Source organism: Electrophorus electricus, chromosome 1 (assembly GCF_013358815.1).
Source record: "Electrophorus electricus isolate fEleEle1 chromosome 1, fEleEle1.pri, whole genome shotgun sequence".
Taxonomy (NCBI): Eukaryota; Metazoa; Chordata; class Actinopteri; order Gymnotiformes; family Gymnotidae; genus Electrophorus; species Electrophorus electricus.
In genome coordinates this window covers 27,399,279-27,419,603 of record NC_049535.1, presented here as the reverse complement: position 1 = coordinate 27,419,603, position 20,325 = coordinate 27,399,279, and the positions used below count along the sequence as shown (strand labels likewise).

Genomic DNA, 20,325 nt, shown 5'->3' with positions numbered 1-20,325 from the left:
TCATTAAATACTATTGGTTTAAAAATTCTCTATAGCCTGTTTGAAATGTTCTTTTTATAAGAATCTGTCAGAGATGCATTGATCATTTGTTATTCAGCATAAAAAAGCAATGTAATGCCACTATTTGAAATCCAACTTTCTATAGTGTAAGTTTTACATGGTGTATTTCTGGAGGTATGTTGTCCATATACCCTCATAGTGAAAATAACATTTTACTAGATAGGTTAGTCCTTTAAATTGATTAATTTATGGTTATCTCCATGCTGGAGCTCTTTTTAGACCCCTCAACTTGGGCTGGAGTAAAAGGTTTAGCTAAGGACTAGCTGAAGTGTTCTAATTTGTCTGCAACGCAAACTGATTTATGCAAGGAAAGTTTTTTTACATTCTACATTTTATGCACATTCAATGTGGTTTACTAATAAAAGTAATACTAGTTTTAAATTGGAAAAAAAAATTATAAAAGTTAAAGGAGCAATAAGTCATTTTCAATGTTTCTTTACATTGTGAAACAGCCATTATACTGACACCTAGTGGCCAGGATTTAGAGACTCTACTAAATTTATTTTAAAAATGGACCCCTCCATGTGGAGGACCCACTCTATGGAGCATAAACTGGTTTGTTTGAGGACTGTAATTCAATTTTATTAATATCATGTTAGCTGCACTTTTATTTAAATTTAATTTTTTAAATAAATACTTTCAAATATTGTTTGGTATTTTGGTGGTTAAAAATGACTTATTGGTCCTTGGAAGTTTACAGATTAAAAAATAGTTATGTAACAGGAGCTAAAAAAAAATGGTTTTTTTTAAAAAATATAACAGCGAGTGCAGTATTGTCTTTAAAAGCTAAAAAGTATGCCTTCAAAAGCTACATCAAACACATTTTTCAATCTTGATTTTAAAACTGTCTGTAGAGGCACTTCTAAGGCTTTTCACTGTTACATTTTGCAGCATAGAAGCTAAATGCATCTTCTGCATGCTGACTATTTACCTTAGGCATGGTTACCTGATGGTGAGGCCCTAGAGAATCTGAGAGTACTGTTTAGAGTATATTGCTTGTGCATATTTACATTTACAGCATTTGGCTGTAGCGACTCTGAAGAGGTGAGTTCTCACTGTTGGATTGAAGACAGCCAAAGAAGAGCCTTAATCCAATTTTCTTTGTGCTTTGATGGATAGTGGAGTATTGTGCATACTTGGGTCCTAAACAATTTAGAAATTTAGTGGAACTATAATTCTGAAGTTTTTAAATATTGGCATCCAGTGTAAAAGTTTAGGAATTTAATCTTTTGCTTGTAGTAAAAACTGGCAGCTGCGATTTGTATCAGTTGAACTTGTTCATTTTTCAGAAGTCTGATGATAAAACCACTGCAGTAATCAACTCTGCTAGACATAAATGCATGGACGGGATTCTCGGGCTCTTGTTTTGGCAAAAGTCTTTCTTGTGTTTAGATTTTTGATGTGATTCAAAGCTGATCTAGTAATTGCTTTGGCATGACTACAAACATTGTGATCACAGTCCATTAGGATATTTAGATTACAAACCAGGTCTTTTTATTTGATTCTATAATATGATTGCTCCAGATTCCATGTGTTGCAGAGTAAAATCCATAATCTCCATGTTATCCTTATTTAGCTATATTGTCATGGCACTTAGTGATTTGGTGACTCAGCCAAATAAATCTGAGTATGAAATTTATTTGGCCAAATAAATCTGCTTAGCTGTTGAATATATTCTGTAGTTTTGTATGTTTTGGCCAAGAAGAAGTGTATGCAGATTAAATAAAACTCGCTCAAGATCCGATCCCTGGAAAACACCATAGGTCATAGCATCTGCTGAGATTTGTCCATTTCACCATAGTATCTGTCTTGAAAATATGAACTAAACTGGTTTGGGATTGTTCTTGTGGGTCCAACCCAGTTCTCAAGTCAGTGTTTTATGATCTGTGGTGTCCGGCTGCAATGAGACAGCTGGGGTAAAACAGATCATCTTTTATTCCCATTTAAATGGATGTAATGAAGTCTTGGTGTAATGGTTGGGCTGAAATCTTGGTTGAAAAGAACTGTTTAAGGATGTTTAAACACTACTTTCTCAGATTTATCCCAATTAAAGTTGCATTTGAATGGAGTGTAATTAGTTAAAACCATTGCGTTAAAACTTTTGCCCTTTTTGTACTATACTGAAGTGGGTTCTAACTGGATTTAATACATTTTACATCCCAAATTCAAATATCTTATTTGCACAGGTGTGAATGTCACAGAAACAGAATGTTTTATGTGATGGTTCTGCACTTTCTTGAACATAATGGACCTGTCCTAAAGGCATTAGAGAATAGAAACCACTGCATACAGAATGCATGCAAGCACAGTGCATACTGAGAAGAAACCTTACTTACCTTTAAATATGACATTTTAAATGGAAAGTGAATAATTATATTGTTCTTACACCTTAGTTTATGTTTAAAAAAGAAAAATGTCTGTACTGTTTATATTTGATGATAACCAAACACCCATCCAAAAGAGCTGGAGGTCATGAGAGCAGGGGAACTAATGCTATAGCTTACAAGTGGTGAAGTGCTCACCCAGCCAAGTCTGGTAACCTTGGCTTAATGCTATGAGACAATTTAATAGCCTGGATGATTGAAAGCTATTGTAGATGTATGAACCAGGATTCACAAATTAGCACGCTGGCTAAGGGTGTGCCTAAGTTCGGCCCTAACTTGATTGTATTTTCACAAGAATTAAACAAAAGTCACCACCACTGGGTTGAATGACTATAGAGCTGTCACTTTGACTTCTGCCATCCTGAAGTCCTTTAAGAGACTGGTAATGGCTCATTTGAGGAACATCACAACCCCCTTACTGGACTCCCTTCAATTTGCATATAGGGGGCTAACAGGTCGGTGGGCAATGTGGTTGGGCTTCACGTACTTCAGCAACTCATGGATCAGCAACTTCCTCACTAGCAGAGAGCGGCTGTTGAGGTTGGTGAAAGTTCACCACAAGAACCCAGAACATCAGTACAGGTGCCTCACAGGAGTTTTGTATTCTCACCACTGCTTTTCTCAATGTCCATAAACAACTGCACCTCCATGGACCCCTTGGAGATAGAGAACAAGTGTGTCTTGTGTGTGGTAGAACTGTCTCTTATAGTACTCTGTATAAACAACTATGCGGTGTGAGTTACTGTACTCAAGAACAGGCTCCTTGTATGTGTGAGTATACTGGGCCAATAAAGCCTGATTCTGATTCTAAATCCAGTTTTGTACTGTACAGTACACCTACAAGGTTTGGGGTTTGCCTGTGCTCTGCCATTCTCAAATGCATAGCCCTTTATAAAGTCAAAACGACCACTGGGAATTCATCCACAATGTATTTTTTTTTTTCCTGGAATGATACTTTTTTAAGGACACTGCAAGTTTACTTCTTCAAAATGTTGGCTGTCTACTGACGTATTTTTCTAATCATGCCGTTTGCTGGGTTTGTGACCTATTCATCCATATGCCTAGTTTTGGTCTCCACTGTCTGCAGACTGTGATGATGACGTGGGCAGGGTAGGCGAAATGCAAGCCACGGGCTGTTAGCTCGAAATTGGCAATAGGCTGCAGGGCAGTATAGTGGGTTTGCTTTGCACCGTTACTGTACTAGAAGTCTTTCAAAGGTAAACTTTTCCCTTCAGATGTAAATGTATAATCGTGTAGGTACCGCTCAGACAATCAGCTACCAATACATACAACACGGGAAAGATAGATTTCCTAAACGTCTGCTAATATCTTCCCAGTGCAAATCTGTTGAGGGTGTCGAGTTGTCACTCAAATTACGACCTCCGCCTTCACTTGGCCAGAGCTGCTGTGTATGAGAGCTTGTGGTGGCGCAGTGTCTCCCTCATTCAGCCATCTGAGCACAGAAACGTTCAGAAAACAACTCTACATCCAAGCGCCACCTCGCTCTGAAACGCACTGGCTTTGCACTTCTCCACTGCGAACTCCACAGGAAAAAGTTCCCTCTCTCTTCTTTAGTGTACCTCTGCACGGCAACAGCGGGCATGCATCGCCAAGGCGGGCAGCGACGCAATGACCCGAAAAACGGATGGAGAGATGTTCTCCACATTTACCGATGCACTTTATATTTATTGGTTTTAAGTCTGGAACTGAAGACTGGACTTACAGGTAAGAAGTAATTGTTTAAAAAATCCTATAACCGCGTTTAACTATTTTTTTCTTGTTTTCCGAGCACAAAGATGCACCGGAATGTTCCGATTTACTGAACAGTTTTGTGGTTTGGGACATTTGGTTTAAGTTGCAGTCTAGCTTATGTAGGCTATCTGGCTTCACCGATGCGATGGAATGCCACGAAAATCCAAACTTTGAGTGGAACCAGATGTGGAAGGAAGGGAGGAGGGGGAGGGGACTTCTCTCGTTTTTATGTTTTAATGTTGCCTAGACTTTGTGAGGAAGCGAGGGAGGTTTGTTTCTTATAGGCATCACAGTGGTCAAAAAGCACTTTTGCAGAAATTTGATTTATTTTTCCTTTCATCCACTTCTTCGCATCACGCGAGCAGTGACCTAAACCGGTGAATCGGCTACAGTAACGAACTGCAGCCGGCGTCTATACAGTCCCGGTGTTTCGCCCGGCTCTCATTTCCTCCGTTTAGTACTAGTTCTGCTTAGGAGCTACGAGAGACAGCCTGAGATAAACTAGATGTTTTGTACCTTTGTGTTAACAGCTGTCAAGATCCCTTACGCGTCACTCAAATCTAGAAAATACACGCAAGAATGTGAAGCAATTTGTCTTAGAAAAATAGACACTAATTCGTTGATGTCGCAGAACGGAGTCAGATTCTAAAGTTTTAATCAGCTCAAAGCTGCAAAGCGACAAAGCTAAATTTTTTCAGCTCATGTTTGGAAATCCAGATAGCACAAAAGTCTTCACTAAGTGAAATTAATTAAATTTCAGTAATGTAAAAGAGATATAAACACAGAAAGTTTGCCAAGGACCATTTGCACAGCTTTATCTATAGAGGTTCCAAAAAGATGTTCCACTCTCGGTCAGATCATAATCTCGGTATAATAGGGTTTCTATTAATATTAATACTGTAACTATTTTTTATATTAATAGGAATTTTAGGATCACAGCATTGGTTTAAATAGGATCACAGCATTGGTTTAAAATGCTGTCACCTTACAAAATATGTATTAAATGTATTAAAACCTCAGTCATTCCTCTTCCCCTTGCAAAATATTAATAAATGGGGATTTAGTGTAATGTTAATATTCACCACTATATGAATCAAGTGGAGTTGAGAACAATCATTGATGATCAGTGGAACTAATGGTCAGGCAGATGTTAGGGCTGATTGCTCTCCTGGAACGAGTGTGTCTGCACGAGTGTGTCTCTAGCACCATCGACTCAGCCGCACACTGTGGAGGAAACTGGCTCATGATTAACATTTATTCATTGAGATAGAAGGAGAAGACAAACAAACAGCTCCTGGAATTTCCTGCATGTTGGTTTCTGTGCTTACAGAAAACAAAAGGATCAACTATATACAACCTTGACTGCTCTCTACCCTCAGTCCTGTGCCCCTTATTAGTTCCTCACAATTCCTTTCCACTCCAAATGAAAAAAAAAATCTGTCATAACAAAACCTTTACTGAGCTGGTGGTGGAAAAATGAGAGCACATCAAACACAGACAGCTTTATGCATTAAGTAGCAAAAGTAAAAGTTTATTGAGTTCTGTCCCCTGTATAACAGAGTAAGAGAACTGATCCGCAGTACGGTCCCCCTCCCCTTATACACAGAACAGAAGAAAGAGAAAAAAAGAAAAACAACTCCTACAGAGTATCTGCTAATTCATGTTTTGGTTAGCCTGAGCGCTGAAGGCTTCTTCTATCTCTATGGTTAGAACAGTATGTGAGCAGCTGGTGTCCCTGACTCACACGCCTATCTGCAGACTGTTATGCTGTGGCTATAGAAACATAAAGCAAAGTAAAATGAAGCAAAGTAAATTTCCAGAAAATGAAGCAAAGTAAATTTCCAGAAAATGAAGCAAAGTAAATTTCCACGACAGCCCTGAAGTTTGAACATGGGAAGACCAGAGTATAATGAATGACTTGAGTTTGCTATACTTCTACTGAGCTGCTGCACTTCACAGGCCAACAGGTTGTTGTTTGTTCTGCCCCATCTTCTGTGAAGATTCCTCTGGTATCTGCTATAATGACTGACTGTACTCACAATAAAAGTCAAATTTAGGACTTCCACGTAGGTGCTTAATTCAGAGTTTAGTAGTATTTTTGTTAGTATTCATAGCAAGCTTTAAAGTCTCCTTCACTGTTGTGTGACACTGAAAGGTCAGATATGACCATCAAATCAAGATAACAAATAAATACATTGGTTTTGCACAAAGGATTATTGTGGATTGATTACTAGTAAGACATTTTCATGGATTTTTTTAGTTTAGTAATGTCCTCATATGATGACTTTGCATGTACTATGTTAGGAGACTATTGGTTTTAGGTCATATTTACTTCACATTTGAGTCCTGTTTTGTATAGTTATTTGGGCACTGGGCTTGCTGGTTCCTATTAAGCAGGTGTAAAGGTAAAAGGTCCCATTCACCACTGAGGCCTTTGTTCTTGCAGTTTGCTGTTGATGTTTGACTGCATGAGGATGAAAGTATTAAGGGCAGTTTAGAAAGATCAGAATGAGGTATAGAGGTAGGCAATGATTTATGCCTGACAGTCTGACCAGCTGATGTTTGGGGGTTGTTCATTTCAGAAGAAAAATCAGTGATTGAAATGGTTTGAGAAATCTACTAGAGGTTATGTAAATACAGTGTATTACACCAGAGCAACTTCATTACTGCCCTTTAGCACCCTCAGTCACCATGGCATGTTCCAGGCACATAGTCAGTTATCAAAGCAACAGCATTGATTTAGCAAAACAATTGCTGACCCATCTGTAAACACTTGCCTCTCTGAGTTCAAAAAGGGGCTTCTGGGTGCCAGAGGTGCTGCTGTTATGAGCAGAGAAGCTTCTGTTCGGTCACACATTGTAGGACAAGACATTGCCCCAACATGCTGAGCTCTCTAGCCTCACTATCACCCTCCTTCATAGACCAGATCTATGAAAATTACAGTGTGATCAGAACGGCTTTGAGCTCTTCCTGTTAACCGGTACTATAGTTTGTGAATAGATTCACCTACAGTTAGATGCCATTGGCACTAAAAGCAACATTATGTAACTGAACTCTATCCATGGTGATTCATATGGCCACCCAATCAGCCTGAGCTGGATGTAGCTGAAATATAGCACCGTCTGCATGTCTTGACTGCAGCCTGCACCACAGTAGCTACCAAATTAATCATCAAATTAATGATGATTAATTCATTTCAAGGTGTAGCATCTTAGATATTTTACCCTAATGAACTGTGGATAGATATCCAATCAGGTTACAAAGAGATGTTTTTTTGTTTGGATTTTGTGTACAGTACATATAGTATCATTGGCTAAGTGTAAACAGAAGCAAATTTCCTTCATTAACTTAAATCCAATCCATATCTAGATCTGACCTAAGATGATCTGATATGGAACAATAACCAAATTAGGCCTGTGTGCAGTGCATGGTGGCAATTGCTTAATCATGTGTTAATCATATATAACAACTTTGTTATAAATAGCCCAATTTAGCAGAGTATCTGCTAATTCATGTTTTGGTTAGCCTGAGCACTAAACACTTCTATCTCTATGGTTAGAACAGTATGTGAGCAGCTGGTGTCCCTGACTCACACGCTTATCTGCAGACTGTTATACTGTGACTATAGAAACATAAAGCAAAGTAAAATAAAGCAAAGTAAATTTCCACAAAATGAAGCAAAGTAAATTTCCACGACATTTCCCCCCTATATCACACATTATCACACATCTATTCAGCAAATAGCACTACGATGTCTTCAAGTGGATCACCAGTGCCGCCCGTCTCGGGGAGCGGAATGTCTTCACGGAGCTGACGTTGGTCGTTGTCATGACTGCTGAGAGCTGGCATGGTGAACACACTAGAAAGACGTCTGACACACAATAACAAAAAAGGAGGTAAACACAGAAGAAGAAGAAGAAGAAGAAGAAGAAGAAGAAGAAGAAGAAGAATGGGTAGCAGAATGGGCAACGCTACAGCCGCTAGGTTCGCTGCCCAACTGCCCAACCAGGCCGTCAGCCAGTCCCAGAATCCACCTGGAACTGTAGGCTGTGGAGTGAAGATCGCCTATGATTAATATAATCAGTAATATTAGCGCTGAGATCTGGAATGTAAAAACAGCAGGAAGTGTTAATCATTTTGCACCCCTCCTTCCTTCATGGTTAGGAGATCATCTAATACCATTCTATGTTGTAGCACTGCTGCCCTTATCGCTTGTTGTTCTAGCTTTAAGGCACCTATAGCTGCTGAGGTGTCATTAACTACTTGCAGTAACTGATAAGCTAAGCCATTGATCTTTTGCAGGGCTGCTACTGTGCCACCGCCCAGGAAAAGGGATCAACCAATGGTTTCACCCGGAGTGGTCCATGGGTCCCTCAGAATTCTACCACAATAGTCTGTGCTGGTTATGTTTCTCCTCACCCTGTGCTGCTTGGCATGGGGAAGTGTATACACCTGCGTCCTTGGGCGCACTACAGCTGGATAACAACAACCAGTCCAATTCTGTGGCATTTCACCATAGGCCACCGACCCACAGACCCACATTACATTCCGATACCCCTGCGGTGTTGTCATGGAGCAATTCCACAGGGAACTGCTATTGGAGTCACTGCAAGTGCCATTGCTGTGCAACTGCACATAGTCGACACATCTGGACCAGCCTACCGGCACCTGCTGCTTCATCTGGCATACACGTTTCTCACCCTTTCTAGCTGCCACATGCAGCATCATTTTCTGTGGTGCAGGGTTAGTGGGACTGGATCAGTTTGAGGTCTGGTTAATAACCTGGCAAATAGAGATTGTCATATTCACTTCTCCTACGTCTGCGTTTTTCAGAGGGATTACAGTCCATGGAACACTGGTGCGCTGGCACACCGAGCACTCTTGCTCGATGTGTTGGGCATGCACAATGGCTGACATACACGCTGTATTGTGTTGGCATTTAGCTGCTAATCGTTCTGCCTTAGTGACGTTGGGGCCCTGAAATGGTAACAAGTCTTCTGATAAGTCGTGGGATTCTTCATCCATATTAATATGCAGTCGATGTTCTGACTGTGTTAGCTGTGTGTGATTTTCTCTACGTGGCAGTGCTACAAGTGTCAGTGGCGCACAAATGTCAGCCCCCACCCTTTCTATACAGCACAGATAGCTACCATTGGGATTAGTCATATTCCAGTTTCCTCGTAACGTTACCTGAATGGCATTTCCATCCCTGGGCACATTGGCAATAGTAAGATTGACTGATTGTTCAACTTCATGCATATTTTCTGTTTGCAGAATGATCATAAGAACCAGACGGAACCCTAATGATTTGAAACTGCTTTGTGGTGTTTTCTCTTAGGTGACCTGTAATTGTCTGCTGCACTGTCTTATTGAAGGCTTGATACCATGGGATTTGTTCCTGATTAGAGGTGCTAAAATAGTCATTGCTTATGCTGGTCCAATAACCGGAGGGAGTGGTATCCCAGGTTATACGTTCGGATGTACTCAAGTGGACACTATGCCAGACCCCAAGTATCACAAGCACCAACACACCCATCTTATAGGTTTCTTGACAGTTCCGAGTGTCGAAAGGGTAGGCCTTGCCTTTAACACCCTCCTCAACACAGTTCCGACCTAGTCTGTTGGGGTGCTGCTGTTTGGAGTCAAGGCTGGTGTCGGAGCCTTCTTACAGTGTGTGTGATGTACCCAGGTTCCTCGTCCTTCTATTTTGACAGCAGCGTGGGTTGTTAACAGGACTTGGTGTGGTCCTGTCCACTGTGCTTGGTTCCACCGCTTTCATCTGAGATCTTTCACCAACACCCAGTCGCCTGGAGCGATATCATGAAGGTGCTTGTCTTCAGGGCTTGGCAGGACAGCTTGCACCTGTTTGGATACGATGGACAGAGCATGGTGCAATGACATGCAGTACTGTACCATAGAATCGGTTAGGAGTATGTTATCCGTCAGTGGAGGCCCTACACCTGTCTTGGGTGGTCTGCCAAAAACCGTCTCAAAGGCACTGAGCATCCCTTTTGGGGTCTAGTTTGCATTTGCCACAGGACTAATGGTAAACAATGAACCCAGTTAAGTCCTGACTGTTGATACATTTTTGCTAATCCCGCTTTCAGAGTGCCGTTAGCCTGCTCTACTGCCCCTGCACTAGCAGGGTGGTAACTGCAGTGCTTCTTCATATCAATACCTAGATTTTTGGTTAATTCTATGAGGCCTTGATGTACGAACAGTGTGCCATTGTCACTTGAGATACGCTTTGGTAGGCCTCACCTAGGAATGATTTCCATTAGGAACATTTTAGCTACCGTTTGTGCATCTTGCTTGGTAGTGGGAAATGCTTCTACCCACTTGCTAAACATACACACGCACACCAGCATATACTTCTTACCAGTACTTTGATATGCTGTCCACGATTCCCCCTTTGCTCATATGGCTACACCCATGAGCAATTCTGATTGGCCCTGCATGTATGATTTGGGTAGGCAAGGTTTGCCCCTAGGCGTATGTGTCCAAACACCATCGTACACTGTGTGATGTCTCCACCTGGTGCATTCGGTGGCGGTAGCCCCTGACTGAATCTCCCATAATGTGTATTTACAAGATGGTGATATCTAATATATTTACCTGAGCTTGTCAGGAATTGCCTATGTTTCCATATGGCTCCAAAATCATGAACTACCCACCGAGCATATCTGGAATCAGTATAGTCATTAACAGTTTTGTCTGCAGCTAGTTTGCATGCTTCCGTCAGTGCTACTAGTTCTGCAGCCTGCGCTGAATAGGAAGATGGTAATACTTCTGTTTTAAGTATTTCATGATCTATTACTACTGCATATGCTGCCCTATTGACCCCTGTGTCATCCCTGCTTGCTGACCCATCCACCTAGAGGCATAGGTCTGGGTTACTTATGGCTTCTTCAAAGAGATCAACCCGCGGTGTACATATTTGAGCTAAGACTGTTGTGCAGTCGTGTGGCTCTCCATCCTCCTCCGTAGGAAGGAGTGTAGCTGGGTTCAGTGTTATACATCTTTTGACAGTTATGTTAGGCATGTCTAAGAGGGTGGTGTGGTATCGCAGCCACCGCTGGGCTGATAAGTGTGACACTCTTTGGTCCTGCAGTATTCGGTGTACTGCGTGTGGGACTAAAACAGTAAGAGCGGAGTAGGCCACTATATCTCTTGAGGCTAGTATAGCCTTCTCGGCAGCTGCTATTGCTCTTAGGTAGGCTCGTAGCTCTCGTGCTACCGTGTCTAATTTCGCAGAGAAGTAAGCTACCGGTCTTTGATGTGTGCCATGTTTCTGGCATAGAACCGATGTCATATAGCCACCTTTCTCATCTACCATCTGAGTGAAAGGTTTGTTGGGATCTGGTAAACCTAGGACAGTTAGGCGTTGTAGTGCTTGTTTCAATTCTACAAATGCCTTTTCCGCCTCTGGGGTCTAGGCCAGTTGCATCACATTCCCGGCTTTAGTAGGAATGATGGCTTGTAACGGTCCCTCCAATTCTGCATAAGATGGACTAAACATGCAACAGTAGGAACACATGCCCAGGAAAGACAACACCTGTTTCTTTGTGGTCGGTTTAGGTAGCAAAATTATAGCTTGTGCTTGGTTGTGAGACAGCCTGTGTGTATTCCCCTTAATAATATGCCCGAAGAAAGTTACTTCCTCTTTACAGTTTTGTAATTTTGATCTACTAGCTTTATGCCCTTCTGCAGCTAAATGTTTCAACAAGCATAAAGTGGCTTGCTTGCACAACTCCTCTGTTGGCGTTGCTAATAATAAATCATCCACGTATTGCAGCAGAGTTGTGCCTGCAGGAAGGGTAAGACCTTCTAAGCTTTGTCTTAATGCTGCATTATAAATGGTTCGGCGACTCACAATAGCCCTGACAGAGGCGCATAAATGTGTAGGGTTTTCCTTCAAAGGAAAAAGCAAACCAAAACTGGCTATCTGGATGTACCGGTACGCTAAAGAAAGCATTCGCCAGATCCACAATGGTGAACCATCGACTGTCATGCAGTATTTGTGATAATATGGTGTGCGGATTTGGCACTTCAGGCGCCCTTGCTTGTACTGCTGCATTTACTGCTTGTAAATCTTGCACAAATCTCTACTCATCACGGCCTGGTTTCCTCACAGGAAATATTGGGGTATGGACAGGCGAGGATGGGCATGGTATTATTACACCAGCGTCTCGAAGGGATTGGAATACTGGCCTAATACCTTCTATAGCCTCCTTTTTTCAATGGGTATTGGGGTTGTTTCGGTCTGTATGTGCCCTTTGCCATAATCTGCACTGGCTCACAATTTTTGATTAATCTCACATCGTTTTTCCCTTTAGCCCATAAGATATCTGGTATCTCGCTCAAATAATTATCATGCTCGGATTCCGATGCTACAAAGTTAGTCAAGGGTACACTCTGATGAGGTGAGGTAAGCTCTACGGTTCTGTTAGCCATAATTACATACGGCAGAGTCATTCGGAATGCATCTACTCCTGCATTATAGTGAATAGTGGGTTGTTCAGTGGGTTCCCATCTGTGGAGATGACTCATTCATCTTATCCACAGTCCCACCTCCCGCCATTGTCTAAAAGGATTACTTCTTCCTAGTGAGACATGGGGGATGGAGTACTCAACATCATACCACCGTTTCTGTTCATCTTGCACAGCTGCAAACTCATCATCCCAATACAAATATTTAGTTCTAATGGTCTCTAGGTTTTTATGACGGAAGAAAGCTTCCGTGTACTGCTTGTCTGGACCATCGGAAACATATGCAGTCACATGCAAACGTTCAGCATTCATATAGTTAAATCTTCCCTTAGTTGCCCTTCTGGCAGTTTTGATCATGTGTTCCGTTATTTTCCCTGACCCACCTTGCAACCCCCACTCGTAGATATATCTCAGCTCCCCCTCTCCCAGCTGCACCATCTGTGCACTGGCTTCACCTTTCGCGAAGGCAACACTGGGTCCCTTTGAGGAGCTTACTAAAGTACAACTCAATTTGCACATCAAATCTCGAGCCAGCAGGTTGATCGGGCACACAGAGAATATAAGGAACCCATGTCGAAATTTTCGTTCCCCCACCTGACATTGGAGAGGCGCAGACATTCTTTCATGCACCACCTTTCCACTCGTACCCATTATGGACACCGTCCTATTAGTAATTGATACATTAAACCCTTTGGCTTGAATTACTGAGTGCGTTAACAGTTAAGATTACTTGGGGTAATGCTAGGGGTCGTTTACTTAATTGCTGAGAATACATATAATAAAAATCTGGCACTTCCCTTTTCTGATGGGGTTATGGTCCCTCACAGCCGTCCCGCTTGTCCTCTGCCCGTCAGTCCACCCCTTCCAGATCGTTTCTCGCGACTTGGCTGTATGGGTCTGGACAGTCTCTGAAAAAATGTCCTTCTTTTCCACAATTGTAACATCAAATTCTCCATGACATGTCTCTCCCTCCTGGAGCATCTTGCTCCCTTGCTCATCCTCTCCCCCTGGGAGCCACTTGTTGCATCATGGTGAACATGGCTTGATCCATGTTGTCTGCTCTGTTTGAATTTGAGCTTCATGATGTCTGGCATAGTCTTCAGCCAATCTGCTGAGTCCGAACAAGGTGTCAGCATCCATTTCCTGGTTAACCGCTCTGAGGGTGAAGCCTTTGTTCTATGGCGTGGGCTTCATCTAAGAGACCAGTGTGTGGTCCTGCTTGAGGCAGTCCATAGGCGTGTGTACGTTCCGCTGCCACTGGATCAGGCACCACGGCTGCTGGTTTCCGTTGTGGTGGAGCGGAGTCGAGATCGGGATCGGCTCTGGAGGACACACACTGAGAAGTGGAGTTAGGTTGATCCCCCCCTCCCAGTCCCCTTAGTTGCTTAGTTGTTGTTTTTTTTCCTGTTATCCACATTTTAAGACTTGCTATAATATTCCCATTGTGTCTGTCCCATACCTTACACTGACCAGAATCCCCTGGTCGGTTTTCCATACGTCTAAGTATATTATTAAGCAGTTTCACACTCAAGCTCCCATTCCGAGGGAACCCATAACAATCTACCCATATGGGCAACCACCTTAGGGCACTCTCCCCATAGTCACTTCGCATGTCATTATGTAAGGGCTAGTTCCACTCGGATGGGTCATATTGCATTAATTTACTATTTTGGGATCCCATTTTATTACTCTCTCAAAGCATGCGCTGCTGTAATTTAGTCCCTTAATGTATCTTATGCTCCATTCACTCTTGGACTGATTCTCCTCCCAGGTCCGGACCTATTACGTCTCTTAGACATCCCTAATCTCACGTCTGAGCAATAGGGGCCTCACTATCAGCAGGCTACTGATTAACTTTACTTTGCACCGTCGTAAAAAAGCTATTTCAAGTACTTCTGAAATATTCTTATGCTAGAGGAGAACTCCCGAACGGCCGCACAGAGGGAAATAAACGTCTGTGTACTTACACAATTAGTTGCTCTCTCCCACTCACGGTCCTTTTTAAAGATGAGGCAGGCACCGCAAGATGAGGGAAAATACCTTCACTCTGGCGGTACTTTTCCCCGAATGGGTGTTCCCTCCCAGCTCAGCCTTGCCAAGGAGCATCCTCAGTGAAGTGTTGATTTTCCCCCTTCAGCGGTGGAGCTGCTCATCCTGCCGACTATGCCAAATTGTGGTGGAGAAATGAGAGCACATCAAACACAGACAGCTTTATGCATTGAGTAGTAAAAGTAAAAGTTTATTGAGTTCTGTCCCCTATATAACAGAGTAAGAGAACTGACCCGCAGTACGGTCCCCCTCCCCTTATACACAGAACAGAAAAAAGAAAAACGACTCCTACAGAGTATCTGCTAATTCATGTTTTGGTTAGCCTGAGCGCTGAAGGCATCTTCTATCTCTATGGTTAGAACAGTATGTGAGCAGCTGGTGTCCCTGACTCACACGCCTATCTGCAGACTGTTATGCTGTGACTATAGAAACATAAAGCAAAGTACAATGAAGCAAAGTAAATTTCCACAACATGAAGCAAAGTAAATTTCCACGACAGCCCTGAAGTTCGAACATGGCAAGGCCAGAGTATAATGAATTACTTGAGTTTGCTATACTTCTACTGAGCTGCTGCACTTCACAGGCCAACAGGTTGTTGTTTGTTCTGCCCCATCTTCTGTGAAGATTCCTCTGGTATCTGCTATAATGACTGACTGTACTCACAATAAAAGTCAAATTTAGGACTTCCACGTAGGTGCTTAATTCAGAGTTTAGTAGTATTTTTGTTAGTATTCATAGCAAGCTTTAAAGTCTCCTTCACTGTTGTGTGACACTGAAAGGTCAGATATGACCATCAAATCAAGATAACAAATAAATACATTGGTTTTGCACAAAGGATTATTGTGGATTGATTACTAGTAAGACATTTTCATGGATTTTTTTAGTTTAGTAATGTCCTCATATGATGACTTTGCATGTACTATGTTAGGAGACTATTGGTTTTAGGTCATATTTACTTCACATTTGAGTCCTGTTTTGTATAGTTATTTGGGCACTGGGCTTGCTGGTTCCTATTAAGCAGGTGTAAAGGTAAAAGGTCCCATTCACCACTGAGGCCTTTGTTCTTGCAGTTTGTTGTTGATGTTTGACTGCATGAGGATGAAAGTATTAAGGGCAGTTTAGAAAGATCAGAATGAGGTATAGAGGCAGGCAATGCTTTATGCCTGACAGTCTGACCAGCTGATGTTTGGGGGTTGTTCATTTCAGAAGAAAAATCAGTGATTGAAATGGTTTGAGAAATCTACTAGAGGTTATATAATAAGGTTATGTAAATACAGTGTATTACACCAGAGCAACTTCATTACTGCCCTTTAGCACCCTCAGTCACCATGGCATGGTCCAGGCACAGGTTATCAAAGCAACAGCACTGATTTAGCAAAACAATTGCTGACCCATCTGTAAACACTTGCCTCTCTGAGTTCAAAAAGGGGCTTCTGGGTGCCAGAGGTGCTGCTGTTATGAGCAGAGAAGCTTCTGTTCGGTCACACATTGTAGGACAAGACATTGCCCCAACATGCTGAGCTCTCTAGCCTCACTATCACCCTCCTTCATAGACCAGATCTATGAAGATTACAGTGTGATCAGAATGGCTTCGAGCTCTTCCTGTTAACCAGCACTATAGTTTGTGAATAGATTCACCCACAGTTAGATGCTATTGGCACTAAAAGCAACATTATGTAACTGAACTCTATCCATGGTGATTCATATGGCCACCCAATCAGCCTGAGCTGGATGTAGCTAAAATATAGCACCGCCTGCATGTCTTGACTGCAGCCTGCACCACAGCAGCTACCAAATTAATCATCAAATTAATGATCATTAATTCATTTCAAGGTGTAGCATCTTAGATATTTTACCCTAATGAACTGTAGCTAGATATCCAATCAGGTTACAAAGAGATGTTTTTTGTTTGGATTTTGTGTGCAGTACATATAGTATCATTGGCTAAGTGTAAACAGAAGCAAATTTCCTTCATTAACTTAAATCCAATCCATATCTAGATCTGACCTAAGATGATCTGATATGGAACAATAACCAAATTAGGCCTGTGTGCAGTGCATGGTGGCAATTGCTTAATCATGTGTTAATCATATATAACAACTTTGTTATAAATAGCCCAATTCTGTTTGCTTCCATCTGCTTCTCACTGCTCAAAAGGTAGGAGTGCTCACCAGTGCAAAAACCCTCTGAACTGAGGTAGACACTTGCAGTGAGATTTCATCATCTAATAGTTTGCATTTCTTTCAAAAATTCCATTTTATCAATACTAAACAGGAATTCAGCATGATGGAATCAACACGATCTGAGACGAATTGCGAAACATCAATGCCCTTCATCCTTCTGTAGCTAAATGCTATGTGTGACATTTTTGCCAGTCAGCAGCACCAGGAAAAAAGGAAAGCCTTTGAGGTTTACAGCCTACCAAGTGTCTCCTAAAGCTCCCCTCTTTAACAATGCCTACCCGTCCCACAATGATGTAATAAAAGATGTCTTTTGTTGTCTTTCCACCTGTCACAGTGCTCTCTTTTGTCACATGACCACTTGTCTGTTGAGTGGATATAAGGTGACTTCAGTTCCGGCAGGAGAAAGAGGTTGAAAATACAGGAGTAATCCCTCTCTGGCATGGCCCAAACTTCACTAAAAAGCAGAATCAACTGCTTCGTGTAAATATCAACCCAGTTTAACAAAACTAAATTACGATCTCTGCCTTCACATATGTGACGTTTGTTCTTTCTGCATTCTCAGCTCCCCTCAATTCTGAAGTCTTCCCGAGGCCAGGGCTTTTTCCTGTTTATGATACGTTTATGGCAGCAGACCAAATAAACCCCTGTCAACTGCTGGCCCTCACTTGATCTGAGCAGAAAACAATGCAGAGAGAACAGAGGAGGGCAGCAATTATATCCAATTACAACCCCTGAATTGCATACACACAAGCCACACACACAGTTACACAAATGCACAACTGACACACAGAGAGTGCCCCCACAGGCAGAAAACACACACACACACACACACAGTTGTGCAGTTATGGCTTGGCCCCATCGGGTGGATCACCGACTCATTGCGTGCTCCTGAGATTGGCTGAGCAGACTTCAATTAGACCACACCATTCACTCCCAATTTGAGAGGAAGGCTGAAGATATCCGGAGCTCACTGTGGTTTGCCTTTTTGTCCCTTTGTTGTGTTTCACTGCCTCCATTTCCACTTTATGGAAGAAGGTTTGCGGTCCTCTCCCTGTTGTTGTTGTCATCGTCATCGTCATCGTCATCGTTAGCTGCGGTATGTACATAATGATGATGGAGACTGGAGGTGTGGGAGTATGTGGTGCGTGTTGGAGGCAGATACGGTTATATTTAACTCAAAAGCCTAATTCCGAACTATTACTGCTTTTTGGCTTGTATTTGTGTGCGATTCATTTGATTTTAATTCAGGTCACAGTTACTGTAAAACCATTTGCCTTGAGAGTTTGGCATGGGTGTGCTGTAGCTTGCTATCTTTTCGTGTGACTGTATTTATTCTCAGAGAGCTGGAGTAGGGGGGAGCTCCTTTCCCTCTATGTTCTTCACTCACTGGGGTCTGTGTGGCCTTGGCTTGGAGCCCCCTCTCTCACTGCATGCTTTGTTCTACTTTCTCTTTCTTTTTGTTTTTTGTTTGTTTCTTTGTTTGTTTTTGTTGTTTTGTTTTTTTGTTTGTTTTTGCTTTTCCCTGTCATTCTCAGTGTCATGTTCTTTCTCTTTTCTCTCCTTCTGCCTTTTTGTCTTTTGCCCTCTTTCACTGTAGTTATTCTTTTTCTCACTCTCCTGGTAAATCTCTGGTTGTAACTTCACACCCTCACCACTCCTCTCCTTCCAAGCAGAAGAGGGGGAAGGAGAGAGAGGGATGAGAGGAAACCACATTAGCTTTCGGGAAAGCTGCGGGGTTATGGGTCCCAGCATTCCTCTCTCCCACACCGTGTCTCTGGCAGTGGCCATAGTCCAGCCCAGATACACACCGCTCCCGCTCCCGTTCTCACTCTTTTTCACCTTCTACTTCCCTCTTCCTTTGTTTTTGTATATTTCAAAAATTTTACCCTTTGCCGCCAATGTTCTAATCTTTTTAAACTGCTGCTTTAACAACTTTGTAGTTTATGTATTTTGTAGCTCGAGATATGATATGTTACAAAGCCAAACCATCAAGCAATAAAGCATAAAGGCAGTGTGAGAAATATGAATGCAGTCTAATAACTTTACTCAGTGGTAACCCAAAATTCTTCCACTGTGAGAAGAAGGTCATATCAGGTCACAGCTCAATAGTTTTTACAAAACAAACACTTACTCTGGTGCATAAACAAATGTGTCCTTCAATTGAACATGTGGAAGTACTTTTCACTTCACAGATAATCAGTCCAAGTTAGCATAACAAGTCTATAAGTATGTTGCAGAAAATTAGACTTTGAAATGAGGCAATTTAGACTATTCTCTACTTTTGTAGTGTTTTGGCATGTGCTGAGTGGTACTTCCTGATATAAATATCTTTTTATTGTACCATTAATAAAATATTGCAAATTATATAGTGCCTTGCAAAAGTATTCCACCCCTTTAAAGGTCATCAGATTTGTCTGGATTATATTTGCCACTTTGAAATTTTGTTTTGTGTTTTATTTTAAAAGATTAACCCTCAAAATTAATTAATTTAAATGAATGTGATGTTGTGTAAGTAAATATATTGTGACAAAAACTGGAAAAATAAAAATGCTTTCTGTATTGTGGAAACTTCTAGTTTACACAGATGAAACATATTACCCTAAAGGTGGACAGAGTTGATTTACAGTTAGCCTCAACCTGAAATCATTTTTAAAAGGTCTCCTTTTCTGTACAAATGAACCCTTTTATTTAAGTACCTCTGGTCATGTTTCTAAAACTGTGTTTGCGTATAGGTTGTATTATTGTTAGTGTGTCAGGTTCAGAGAATTGAGAGGCACACACAGATTAAATTTTAATAGTGGAAGGGCAAGCCAAACTCACTGTAATAAAACAGGCAAATCCACAACACAGTAACAAAACAGGTATCCAGGAAGCTAACAATTAGTAAATAAGAACCAAGCTAGAGGCAGGCAAGAGAGAGAAAAACAGGTAAATAGGCTACAGTTAAAACCGGAAAGACAAAACAACAATAACAAGAATGGCTCAGAAACGTAAAACCAGGCAAACAAGACTTCACAAAAATAAACAGAAAAGAACAGCATTTATAGGAAAAGCTGTGAAAACGAGACCAATGAGCATTCTTACAGATATAGTTATAGACATGCACAGGCTACAAAATAATATCCGAGTGTACTGATATCCCAGTGAACACTGTTTTTCAGTAGTGAAGAAATAGATGCATTATACTGCCTAGTCACTGCCTAGACAAGTCCAAATATCAAACCTACTATCAGAGCTGGAAGGGAACGTGGGAGGGAATCCACAGTGCAGAAGCCACAACAACCAGTCTGATGGAGCAGCAGAGTTCAGTGGGTGAGCCGGGAGTGAAACTGCACCAGGAGCTCTAGGAGGGTGGCTGATGAGAAGCCATTCCTGAAGGAAAAACACATCACTGCGTGTCTGCAGTT

The 20,325-nt window shown here is 41.8% G+C and overlaps 1 protein-coding gene across 1 annotated transcript in view; it reads left to right on the top strand.

Annotated features, from left to right (window-relative positions):
- Positions 1 to 3,857: 3,857 nt before the first annotated feature.
- Positions 3,858 to 20,325, top strand: part of mrc2 (mannose receptor, C type 2) — a 34,947-nt gene continuing 18,479 nt past the window's right edge. The window contains exon 1 of the mRNA XM_027003360.2: positions 3,858 to 4,169. Coding sequence (XP_026859161.2) covers positions 4,046 to 4,169 — 124 coding nt within the window. The 5' untranslated portion in view covers positions 3,858 to 4,045. The remainder of the gene's footprint in view (positions 4,170 to 20,325) is intronic.